Genomic DNA, 13785 nt, shown 5'->3' with positions numbered 1-13785 from the left:
AACATGAAGATATATCAAGGGGAAATATTTGGTGTCTGCTTATAACCACCTCATCAGTTTCCTATACAGTTTTCCAGAAGCTAGAAGATTTTGTACAAAAACTTGTCAGGAGTCACAATGACACCTTTGACATACTTTGTTTTTTAAGATAGTTCTTTAAAAACATGTAAATTTTATTTTACTCTACATGGTTTATTTTTTAAATAATACATTTTTTTATTTTTTTTTAATTTATTTTATTTTATTTATTTTTTTGATTTTATTTTATTTATTTATTTTTATTTATTTATTTATTTATTATTTATTTATTAGATTTTATTTATTTATTTGACAGAGAGAGATCACAAGTAGACAGAGAGGCAGGCAGAGAGAGAGAGGGAAGCAGGCTTCTTGCTGAGCAGAGAGCCCGATGTGGGACTCGATCCCAGGACGCTGAGATCATGACCTGACCCAAAGGCAGCGGCTTAAACCACTGAGCCACCCAGGCGCCCCCAAATAATACATTTTTTAAATAAAATAAAGTTTACAGTGGTTTGCTTTGGAATAGCAATCACTATTGCACACCACTTCTTTCTCCTGCTTCAGAATTATTTCATGAACTGTGTATCTACAAAGATAGATATACAAAAATATAGTCTATTGGCAGAAGTCTTTTCAGGTTGTTGTTTTTTTTTTTAATAGCTAACATTTTTGAGTGCTTACTATGTGTTAAATGCTTTTCTAAGTGTATTTCTTTTCTTTTCTTCTCTGATTCTAACATCATACTTGTGAGATAGATCTATTATCCCTGTGTTTTCAGATGAAATCAGTGAGGTTTAGAGAGCTGATAAATGAACTTGTCCAATAATCTAGTGGGGCATTGCCCCTCTCATTTCATTATAGGGGAAGTTCATCACACCAGCTCACTACAGCGATGTCGTGGATGAACGTTCTATTATTAAACTCTGCGGTTATCCCTTATGTCAGAAGAAACTAGGAGCTGTAAGTAATGAATTTTTTTAAATAGAAGCTTAAATTTTTTATATTTAACAAATACTTTGTAGATAAGACAAGAAATGAAACTGAGGCCATGAACTAATGACATGAGTTAGCTAAAGATATGATATGTAGATGATTTAGTCTAGTAATCTAGTAACATAAAGTTTATATTTATTACTTGAATTCTTCTTAAGCTATACTTTCTTTTTTTTTTTTAGGTACCAAAACAGAAATATAAAATTTCCACCAAAACCAATAAAGTCTATGATATTACTGAAAGAAAGGTAAGCTTAAAGGCTAGTCTCAATGTGGCAGTTATTTTTTAATATACTAAATGGAATTCTAAAAAGAATTGTTTGAAAAGTTTGCCTTTTAGGAAGTAGCCACGTTAAAAGTTTATTTGGAAATACTTCATTCAAGGTGTTAGTAAAAATTGCTTGTACTTTAATTTATACTTGAACATTTAAAAATTTAAAAGGGACCTGGGTGGCTCAGTCAGTTAAGCATCCGACTCTAGATTTCAGCTCAAGTCATGATCCTAAGGTAGTGGGATTAAGTCCTGCATCTGGCTCCCACACTAAGCATGGAGTTGGCTTGGGATTCTCTCCCTTTCTTCTCTCCCTCTCTGCACCCTCCCTTCCTGTTCATATTCTCTTACTGTCATTCTCTAAAAATAAAATAAAATTTAAATAAAATAAAAACTAGAAGGGCATAACAGCACAAATTCAGGCAAGTAAATCATGGAACAGAATAGAGAGCCAGATGCATACTCACCACATGGGTGGACACTATGTGTGACAACAGAAATATTGTAGATCAGTGGAGAAAGTATGGATTTTTCAGTAAATAGTACTGGCACAAATAGTTATCCAAATGGAAAAACTGAAAATTAATCCCTGTTTCAGTAAGATTTAAATTTAAAAGATACGCTTTTCAAAGAGAATATGGGAAGGTATCTTTATAAACTTGGAAGAGAGAATTTCTTAAATAAGTTGAACAATTACAGACCATAGAGGAAAAATTGGTAAGTTTTTCTACATTAAAATTAAAAACACCTGTGGGGTGCCTGGGTGTCTCAATTGTTAAGCATCTGCCATTGGCTCAGGTCATGATCCCGAGGTCCTGGGATTGAGGCCCGTATCAGGCTCCCTCCTCAACACTCTCCCTCTCTCCCACTCCCCCTGCTTCTGATCTCTCTCTCACTGTGTCTCTCTTTGTCAAATAAATAAAATCTTAAAAAAAAAAAATTAAAAACATTTTGCTTATCAGAAGTTTCCAACAAAGGGTGAAAAAATAAGCTATAAATCAGAAGGAGGTGTAATTCCCACTGACCACCGATTCATAACCAGGGAAAGACAGAAAACTTTGTAGAATTTTTTTTTTCTTTGAAAGAGAGTGAACAAGTCAGGATGGGGGGGCCAGGCAATAGAAGAGGGAGAAAGAATCTCATGCTGAGCATGAAGTCGTGACATGGGACTCCCATCTCACAACCCTGAGACCATGACTTGAGCCCAAATCGAGAGTCAGATGCTTAATTGACTGAGCAACCCAGGTACCCCTAGAAAATTTTATAGAAGGGGCTTGATAATGAATATATGAAAAGATGTTCAACCTTATCAGTAATCCAGAAATAAATAAAAACACATTGGTTTACATTCTCACAGCCCCCAAATTAGCAAAATATATTACAAAAATCTGACAATATCAGACACTCTTTATACTACTGGTTAAATAGAATTGCATCCTTTTTGAGAAATTGGTATTATCTAGTAACATGAAGTCCCCACATTTTTTATGGCCAAGCCTTTCTATTCTTTGGTGTATATTTTAAGGAATTCCTTGCCCGTTTGTACAACTGTGTATGTATATCAGCGTTCCTAGTTGGATTAACGAAATATGCCACATAATTAGAATGGAATATTATTCATCCTTTTTTTTTTTTAAGATTTTTTATTTATTTATTGTCAGAAAGAGAGCACAAGCAGGCAGAGTCGCAGGCAGAGGCAAAGAGAGAAAGCAGGCTCCCTGCTGGACAAGGAGCCTGATGCGGGACTTGATCCCAGGACCCTGGGATCATGACCTGAGCCAAAGGCAGCGGCCTAACCAACTGAGCCACCCAGGCATCCCTATTCATCCTTTTAAAGGAAGGAAATTCTGACAAATGCTACAACATGAATGTACTTTGAGACATTATGCTTAGTGAAATAAGCCTGCACAAAAGGACAAATATTAAATGATTCGACTTATATGAGATAACTAGAGTGTTGAATTTTATAGTTACAGAAGTAGAATGGTGATAGTTTGAAGAAGCAGAAATGGGGAGATATTGTTTAGTGGTACAGAGTTTCATTTTGTAAGATGAAACGCGTTCTAGAGATGGATGATAGTGATGGTTGTGCTACAGTGAGAAGGTATTTAGTGCCACTGAACTATAACACTTAAAAATGGTTAAGATGGTAAATTTTGTGTATTTTACCAGTTTTTTTAATTTTAAAATTCTTGAAAAAAATTTATAAGCACAATGTAGTGATAGCTGAAAAGTTAGAAACAGCTCAACATTCTTAAACAAGAAAGGTGATACACAGTAGATTGTAATACTGAATACAAATATATGAGCTACATCTACATGAATCTGAAAAATATAACATGGAACAAAAAACCCAGAAAACATAGCAGTATAGTTATATATAGTTATATAGTTATATATAGTATATAACATATATAGAATTAGGTAAAACTGAATGGTATCTTTTGTAGGTATGTGTATACAGATAGCAAAACTAAAGGGAAGCAAGGGAATGAGGAACACAGAATTCATGATAGTGGTTACTTCTAGGGAATATGGAAAGTGACACTATCTGGGATAGACATATGCAGAACTTCAAAGATACTATACATTATTTCTTACCTTGGCTGGTGGATTCATGGATTTTCATTATTTTCTTTGAACTATGTATTTATGATTTCTGTACATAAGTTGTGTTGTACTATAAGAAAAAATAATTTGCTAATTTAAAAATATTCCTTTCAGTGTTTTTGCAGCAATTTTTGTTATAAAGCATCTAAGTTTTTTGAAGCACAAATTCCAAAAACTCCAGTATGGGTTCGAGAAGAGGAAAGGTAATTTAAATCATTATATATACGTTTGTTGATACATTACTTTTTGAAATATCTAGAGAGTAGTCCTAGTTTTCTGTAGAATGTTACCATTGCACACATTTTAATTGTGGGGAAATGGTTATATTTTAAGCATAGTTATTAAGGATTTTACACTTAAAATCAGAAAATTAATAAATATAAATATTGTTTCTTAGCTGTTTTAGCTTTAATCCCAAAACCTGAACTTTGCTTTCTGCTATGCCAGTTATTTCTATTAATCCTATTAACATAATAATCCTAGAGTAAGAATGTTAAAGTTTTCCAGTAGATACTAGATCTCAGGATCCAACTGAACTGACTTTGTTGTTAGAAAACTGTATGTACTAAAAAACAAAACAAAAAACCTGTGTACTAAAGTTACTAATTTACTCAGTCTTTATTAAAAATTAGTACAATATTTTATAAATTTAAAGAAATCCAATATAGGGGCCCCTGGGTGGCTCAGTGGGTTAAAGCCCCTGCCTTCGGCTCAGGTCATGATCCCAGGGTCCTGGGATCGAGCCCTGCATCGGGCTCTCTGCTCAGCAGGGAGCCTGCTTCCTCCTCTCTCTCTCTGCCTGCTTCTCTGCTTACTTGTAATCTCTGTCTGTCAAATAAATAAATAAAATCTTTAAAAAAAAATCCAATATAATTTTAAGCAAAAACATATATGAACATTCCTAGAGTTTTGCCTCTTGGGAAATGCTTAAACATTTACAATATTTTAGTTGCTGAATTTGAGAGGAAATTTATTATTGAGGGGCAAATGCCATAATACAGAAAAGGTAACAAAAATTGTTGCATAATTGAACCATATTATCCGATTTCAAACAGGCTTAAATGAAATAATGTCCCAAATAATTCATGTTTCATAGAGAATATTGCAACACAAGGCATGTGGTAAAAGAATATCAATGCTATATAAACTTAATGACATAAATGTGATGAGACCCAAGTTAATTAAGGATCTTTGCCTTAAGAAAAGCTTATTAAAGTCTTACCTGATGCACAAGGTATTATGAAACCACTGTAGTTTGAACTAGAATCATTTGTACCAAGGGACAGTCTCTTTGTTGGCTGACACCTTTGCCTGCAGATCCTGCTGTGTGGTTTAGAATAGGTCAAGGAATGCCTGGGTGGCTTAGTTGGTTAAGCATCTGACTCTTGATTTCGGCTTAGTTTTTATGTTAGGGTTGTGAGATTGAGCACTGAGCGGAGCTGTGTTGGGCTCAGCACTCAGCATGGAGTCTACTTCAGGTTCTCTCCCTTTCCCCCTCCTTCAGCGCCCCCCCTCCGTCTTGTTCACTCTCTCTCTCTGAAAAAAAAAGAGATTTTGTAAAACATACCACTATATAGCCTTTGTGAATTACAGACAATGAAGACTAAATTGTTCACTATTTCTCCACCAGCCTGACTTTTTTATTTGGAGGATAAAGGATTATGGCATTGTCCAAGGTGACTGGGAACCTAAGAGCACCTTATTTACTATCACTTTTTTTCTTTTTAAGATTTTATTTATTTGAGAGAGCATGAGAAGGGGAGGGTTAGAGGGAGAAGCAGACTCCCTGCCGAGCAGGGAGCCCAATGCAGGACTTGATCCCAGGACTCAAGGATCATGACCTGAGCCAAAAGCAGTCGATTAACCAACTGAACCGCCCAGGCACCTACTTTTTTTTCTTTCTTAACATTTCTTTCAGCAGAGCTGCTCATCGCCTCCTTAGTCTTATGACAGCTACGTATTCTGTTCTTCAGCTGTTAAAACCAGCGTGTCCTTAAGTTATCCTTAACGTTGTTTCCAGTGATATCTTTTCTACTTGTTAAATTCAGCCCATCCTCATATCTGCTTTAAAATCAGTTACCAAACCAGACTTTCTGTCATCTTTGTATTCTTCAGATATAATTATTGGTACTTCCTTCAGCTAATTTAAAACAGTTCTTCCCTCTTTTTTCCTAAAATCTTATTCTGTGTTCAGAATGCCCACCTTTTCCCAGAATATGAAACTCTGTCACTTTATATTTGTGGTTCTTGAAATTCTACTTTATATCCCCTTCCCTACCTCACTAGAAAAGAAAGATGAAAATGGCCTTGGTTTCCTTAATCTAAACAAATCAACTTAGTTTCTATTCAGTGTGTGTAATACGTGCTTCGTATACGACAATCTACCCACACCTGTACGAGCGCACACACACTTATGAAACCAAATCTGTGAATTTATGAGACTGACGCGCTGCCTACTACACTAAGGAGGCACCTCAAATCTGTGAATTTAAATGGAAATGTTAATGGGATGGCATAACAAGTACACAGGTGAAAAAAATTGTATTTATTCTAATGGAGATAAGTACTGGGGAACCTTCAAATGCTTTTGAACAAATTTGATCTGACATTGATGTACAAGATGAATTGGGGGAGAAAAAAATCATAATTAAAGAGCTGAAAAGGGGGTGCCTGGGTGGTTCAGTGGGTTAAGGCTCTGCCTTCAGCTCAGGTCATGGTCTCAGGGTCCTGGGACCCAGCCTTTCTGCTCAGCAGGGAGCCTACTTCCCCCTCTCTCTCTGCCTGCCTCTCTGCCTATTTGTGATCTCTGTCAAATTAATAAAAATCTTCAAAAAAAAAAAAGAGCTGAAAGGTCCTTAGAGACAAATTAACCCAACATCTTTATCAAACGAGCTCAGAAAGATTAAATGTATTTATTTTTTAAGCTAATGATAGGGTCTGAACAATGCCAGGAATACATTGACTGGAAGTAACCAGTGAGTAATCTATAAATAGACAGTTGTCACAATGTACATAGTGTAACTGTAGCCCTTATTTATCTATGATACTTGTCAGTACATAGCCATATTAGTATCTTTTATATCTGCATGCATAATTTATAAGTTCTTATGGGCAAGCAGTATGTCAGTTTATTTCATGAATCCACTAGAGGTCACTGTGTCTTCGGAGAATGTTTGATATTTTTAAGTGTTCTAATGATAAGAATTCTAGAATTCAGTGTTCTTTTCAAAAGCCTTTCTAGCTGTTGCACATCTAAGCTCTATGGAAACGTGATTTTTAAAGAAAGTCTGTTCATAAACGGTATGGGGTATAATATTCAGATCCTCTCTTCTTTAAAGGGAAAAAATTGTTCCTTTTAAATGGCAGCATTTATTTTTATTTTTATTAGCTGAAAATGTCATCATAATAAATTACATCACCATCATAATTAAATCACAATGTAATTATTTTATTATTTTTTGTTAATAATAATTATCAAATAATAATAATAAATTTTAGATTTTTAAAAATTAAGAGCAAATTTTAAAATCCAAAGAATTGAATATTGCAATGACTTCCAAAATTTTTTACTATGAATATATTTTACAATATGATCCAATGCATACATATAACTGAAACAAAATTTTATGAAATGACATTTATCCTTACAACACAAAAAGCCTCTGATACTTTTTTAAAGTATCTGTTGCTCTTTTTTAAATGAGCTACTCTGTTGCTTTTTTAAAATGCTGGTGGTAACCCACTTAATTGGTTGATTTTGATCCACAGTGGGTTTTTTTGTTTTTGTTTTTTTAAAGATTTTATTTATTTATTTGACAGACAGAGATCACAAGCAGGCAGAGAGAGAGGAAGGGAAGCAGGCTCCCCACTTGAGCAGAAAGCCCGACGCGGGCCCTCTTTCCCAGGACCCTGGGATCATGACCCGAGCCGAAAGCAGAGGCTTTAACCCACTGAGCCACCCAGGCGCCCCCTGATCCACAGTTTTAAGAGTACTATTTTGTTATATCTAGTTTAGGTTTTTAGTTGTGTTACTGTTAGAAAGTCTGTCATCAACACTAAGCCTCAGTTTCCTCATTTGCAAAGTAGAAAGTAGCATTTAATCTCTTAGTTCCCTTTAGTTCTAACCTTTTCCAGTTCTGAGTCAGTCACTGCCACTGTAGTGAAACTTTGCTGGATAGGAAATATCTTACTTATAAAAGTGATGAAAATTAGAACTATCAGCATAAGACTAGGGAAAGTTATACTATCTTTAGGGAAGTCTGTTTCATTCAAGAATTTAGAATAAAAGGTACTGACTTAAATAATTTGAACTCCTCAGTCTGTTAAGATGAAGGTTGTTAAAGTATTGGATCAAAATTTTTCAATTATGAAGAAAAACAGAGGTATTTTATAGAGTGTCCAGAACAAATTTTGAAGTTGATATCTTCAGGGACACTGCGATCTTGCACACTATTTGGAAATAGAATTTTGAATTTAACTCAGTATAGTCTTTCTTATATTGCTGTGAAAGCTAATATAAATTTCCTTAGCAGATACTAAATACTGAAATCTGTAGTGTCTTTTAACATCTCTAAGATATTATTTTATATTATAGAAAGCTCACTACCTCATTGGTAGATATGTATAGAAAGATTTAAGAAAGATTTAGACAAATTCATGAATTTTAGCTTCATACTTCTCTTGAGGCTTTGGAGTCAGAAGGGGCCTTAGAGATTTTCTACTTTCTCACTTTTATTATTAAGGTATGAAAAAATATCTGGAGTATAGCTTTAATGTCATGGAGAATAGCAGTGCTTCTCACAAAATGTCTCCTGATGCCGTGTCAGAGACAGAACATTGACCTAGATGGGCTGGGTCATGACGCAGTATGATACTTCTCATGTTGTGAGTTAGAAATTTTTCACCCACTTGGTGGCCAGAAACAGACCACATACACTTGTGTTCCTCTGAGACAGCATGCTCATTTAGTCATATAGTTACACTTAGAAATCCTGTTTTGTTTGACTGTAGGCTCTGACAGGTTTTAGAAGTTTCTTTGTAACCTAAAAAATCAGAAGTTAAAACTAAGAAGAAAGGACAAACATTGAGAATCAAATTATGGTTTAAAAGATAAAGTGAGGGTGAATGGTTAATGCTGACAGAGCTAAAAGCGCCATCATGTGGCCCAGAGTAGGGGATTTTCACACATGCTTCTTGGCAATAAACAGTATAATCTCAGAGGTGCGGAAGCCAAAAACCTCTGCAGAACAACTTCTATAACCTCTTCCTGAACAGCCACTTCTGTTGCTTGGTATACAGAATAAAAACTTTCTGAAAGAGGTTTTAACATGTCTCAGATTATATTTGGAAAATTTCCACCACAGAGGGCAATTGTAGCCTGCTACTTCTGTTGGTTCATGTTTAATAAACATATTCTGACCGGCATGAACATATACATCTATATGCATACATTCACAGGTTTTTTGGCACAAGTAATTTCTAATTTTAGATTTCTTTTTGCTAGTTACAGTTAATCACCTAATTTATACTTCAGTGAAAATAATACAAAGTATGAAGAACCAGTTTGAACGTACTCTTTAACAAGATTATTTTTGTTTTTTAAGTTCAGCTTATGTGAGTTAGATTGAGAATTATCTCTGGGGCAACATAAACTTTGAAGGGAATGAAAGGTACATAGAGTAAAAAGAGACATGACACTTTTAAGAAAAAGCTTTTGAATTTCATTCATCTAGGGATAAAAAAGAAAGCAACATGGTGCCTCATTCTTTCTAAAGCTCTGTAGCAAAACAAATTGAAGTTTTACACTGAACCTTTCTTTTAATACCTCATTAAACTCAAGTCTAATTTACTTTAGGGTCATGTATCATTCTCCATTTTATAGACTGGGAATCAGGGAGATGATTAAGTCTACTCATCGAGTATCTAGAAACTATGTTCCATATAGTTCCCTTTACCTGAAGTCAGAAAAAATGAAACAAAGGAGAGGAAAATAGTAGCTTGTGAAGTATATTGAGTTCCTATGAGAGAGGTTAAGCAAAGGTGTACCCTCACAACTTTGAGTCTTTTTTCTGAGTTCAATTAGGGGTAGCATGTTGTAGAAAGAGCGTGGACTTTGAAAAACCCAAATTCGAATCCTAGGTTTACTAGTTAATTAGTTAACCTCTCAAAGCTTCAGATTCCTCATTTTTAAAATAAAGTCATAAGTTATGTGGGGATTAATGAAGTAATGTAAAAACCAGTTCGCAGAAAATATGGGAAGATGAAAAAGCCCTGGAGATGGAGGGTGGTGATAGTTGTACAATAGTATGTATGTACTTAATGCCACTGAACTGTAACTAACTGGTTTAAATGGCAAATTTTATGTAATGTGTATTATACCACAAAGAACCCTATCTACCTTATGGTAGGCACTTAGTATATTCTCATTTTCCCCTTGCCTTTAGAGATTTTCTCTTAATTCTTAGTGTTTTTCCTCAAAACATGTCGTTGTATAGCTGGATATTTCTCATAAAACTATCTTAAATTATATTCATGATTTAGAATGTTTACATTTTGATTACCCCTTCATTCAACCATTAGACCTATTCTTATATGGGCTGTTCTGCCTCCAAGATCTTGAAATAAGAGCTTCCCGTTTCTCACCACAGCCTCTATCTCATCTACAGCTATCACTCATGATTGTGCTTTGTGACCTCATTTTGACCTCCTGTCTCTACCTTAGCTCTGTTTCAGGTTGGCCAGACCCTCATTAAATTAGCTTTCTTGGGCACTGAGGTCAGCAGTTACAGTATTGTCCTTTCAAACAATCCCAGATTCTTTCTCCCTTAACCTTCTACCATGCCTACTTTCCCAAGCTTCACTCATTCTTTTTTTCTGTGCTTTATTGGATAAAGTTCTCACATGCTTAAATAAGCTGTCTCCTTTAGCACTTTAGTGCTTTAGATAAGCTGTCTCATTTAATTCAGTCTTTAGAAGATCCCTGGGAAATATTGTTACCCATTTCATGGGTGATGGAACTGAGGCTTACAGAGATTTAGTGACTCACTCAGGAACACTTGGCTCATATATACAGATTCGGAAGTTAAACCCAGATCTGTCCAGTACCAATGCCTGCTGTCTCTTCATTCCTCTGGCCCGGTTCCAGTTTATTCTATGTAGTCTCACTTGTGTGCTCCCATGGTTGTTTTGTTTGTTTCTTATTGGCTATCCGATACATTCAGAACTTCTCTTCTTAAACTTTGAACCCAATCCCCAACTCACAGTAGATAATTTTACCTACTGCTTAACTGAAAGGATTGAGTGCATTTGGCAGAATCTCCTTCAGCACTATTATCTTCTTATGCTCTCTCATTTCTCTGCCTCATTGCTAATACAGTACTTTTTCTCTTTTACTGATTCTTTTCTCACCGAGGCTTGCTTCATGATTTATTCCTGTTTTCTTCCTCTTTCAAACTCTCCTTTCATACTGATTATTTTTCTTCTACTTTAAAAAGGATGGTAGGAGGGATCCTGAAAAATATCCATTAGATTTAGCATTTCTATGGTAATTGGTGATCTTAGCAAGAGCCTTATCAGTAGAGTAATGCTTACAGATTCCAGGAGGCAGAGGGTTGATGACTGAATAGGAGATGTGGGATTGAAAACCAGTGCAGACCTTAAAGCTTAAAATGAAAAATGGAGGGGGGCTGCATGATCGAAGGAAGGGTTTGCGTTTTTTGTTTTTTTTTTTTTAGGGTTTGCGTTTTGTAAAGTTAGATTTAAGTATGAGAACACCCTAAAAAGAAAGAAGAAAAAAAGAGAGGTTTATGAAGTAAAACATCAGATCCACAGATTAGCTTTTATAATACAAACTGTATCAAATCTTTATAGACCCAACTGAATCCAAGGCTTTTTTCCTTTGCTCAACAAGAAATTATTTATTCTTTAATTTCTTGTAGCAGCTCATGTGTATTTCATCATACTTGTCACATAGTCTCTTGAATTACATGATGCAAAATGTAGTTAAGAGCCCTGCTCTCTTGGTTTGATTCATGGCTTTACTATTACCACTATGTGATTTTGTACTAATTTTGTACTAATTTTGCTGATTCTTTTAGTACTCAAGTCTTTTTATCTGTAATGTGAGGATAATAGTAGTAACTACTCATTCTTATGAGGATTAACTTTGTAAAGCTCTTAGAACAGCCATTTTCCTCCTACTAAATTGTAACATCCTTAAGAATAGGAATTTATTCTTTATATTACTTAGTATGCCCAGCATAATTCATACATATAATAGTTCAGAATTTTATATTTGAAGGAATGATGGAATATACTCTGCTTTTGCAGGTTAGCTATTGAGTATAAGAATTCCAGTTGAGAATCACTGGCTACACATACTTTCTTCCCTATAGTGATACTCAGATCCCAGTGTAGGACCAAATGCCAGACAGCTGCAAGGTACTGAACCTTGACAATTTTAGCCCAGAAGACTTGGGTGGGGATGTGGGATAGGAAAAATGAGAGAACTACAAGTGGAAGTGGGAGGATGTAGTCAACAGGCAATAAAACTCTCTCTTGTGAAAGTTGGCATATTATTTTGGCCAAAATGCTCTTAATGGGAGTTATAAATAATGCTTGGAGCAGTCAAGGCTAGTCACCATCCAAGTAGTGTCCTTTGCTTTGAGGAAGACCAAACTGAGATAGCTTCTATGACTAGACTTTTAGTGAGTGGGAAGAAGTAGGGTAAACAGGATAATTTGGATGATTGGGAAAGGTTAGCCTCAATTGGCTGAGGGACTAAGGAAGAAACAAAAATAGATTACATTTTTACTCTCAGGCAGCTCACTGCCCATTACCTTGTTTTGCCCTTCCTTCTAAACTTTTCATTGTTGGTCTTGGGGAATTCCTGAACTGCAGGGGAATTCTCTAGAGCAGGGATGGCAAATACTGATTTCATCCCTTATGCCTTCTGATGTGAGGTACTGAGAAGGAATTTAGTAGGAAAGAATGCCTTGATCTGGGACGCCTGGGTGGCTCAGTTGGTTGGACGACTGCCTTCGGCTCAGGTCATGATCCTGGAGTCCCGGGATCGAGTCCCGCATCGGGCTCCCGGCTCCGCGGGGAGTCTGCTTCTCTCTCTGACCTTCTCCTCGCTCATGCTCTCTCTCACTGTCTCTCTCTCAAATAAATAAATAAATAAAATCTTTAAAAAAAAAAAAGAATGCCTTGATCTAGTAGTGCCTCCCATAACATAAGGAGAAGATTGGTGAGAGAGCCCATTCCCTTCAGTGCCTCTGGTGCTTAAGGCTGACCAAAGAAGACTGGATTATCTAGATAATATTATATGGTTGATGTTGTTATATTTAATTATATAGAAAAATACTTGCAACTCTGACATTTTTTGACTGGCAGCCTTTCAAGGTTCAGATGACCTCTGGTTCCATCTGTCCATTTAATTTGACTTTTTAAAATTGCAACCCTATTTTGTCCTTTAAATGGGATTAATACTCAATGCCTTATCTTCTCTTTCATGTACACCTAGTTTTTTACATTTACTTTTTCTTCTATTAATAGACTTTATTCTTTAGAGCAATTGTAGCTTCATAGCAAAATGGAGAGGAAAGTACATATACCCCCCTACCCCATTTGTGTAACCTCCCCCATTACCAGCATCCCCCACCAAAATTGTACATTTGTTTCCAATAATGGGCCTATAGTGACACATCATTGTCACCCAAAGCCCATGGTTTACATTAGGGTTCACCCAAAGCTTTGTATATTCTGTGGCTGGGCAAATATATAATAACTTGTATCCAGCATTACAGTATCATACAGAGTAGTTTTATAGTCCTAGAAATCCTGTGTGCTCCACTTATTCATCTCCCACCCCCCTCATAACTCCTGATCTT

The 13785-nt window shown here is 35.7% G+C and overlaps 1 protein-coding gene across 2 annotated transcripts in view; it reads left to right on the top strand.

Annotated features, from left to right (window-relative positions):
* The window catches only part of RPAP2 (RNA polymerase II associated protein 2), an 83079-nt gene that overhangs the window by 8293 nt on the left and 61001 nt on the right, over positions 1-13785 (top strand). The window contains exons 4-6 of one of the 2 annotated variants that reach the window (XM_047725066.1): positions 883-981; positions 1197-1262; positions 4010-4098. In XM_047725066.1, coding sequence (XP_047581022.1) covers positions 883-981; positions 1197-1262; positions 4010-4098 — 254 coding nt within the window. The remainder of the gene's footprint in view (positions 1-882; positions 982-1196; positions 1263-4009; positions 4099-13785) is intronic. The other variant, XM_047725067.1, reaches the window with a different exon arrangement.

Source organism: Lutra lutra, chromosome 4 (genome assembly GCF_902655055.1).
Source record: "Lutra lutra chromosome 4, mLutLut1.2, whole genome shotgun sequence".
Lineage (NCBI taxonomy): Eukaryota > Metazoa > Chordata > Mammalia > Carnivora > Mustelidae > Lutra > Lutra lutra.
Note: the sequence above shows the minus strand (reverse complement) of the source record. Positions and strands in the feature narration are given on the sequence as shown.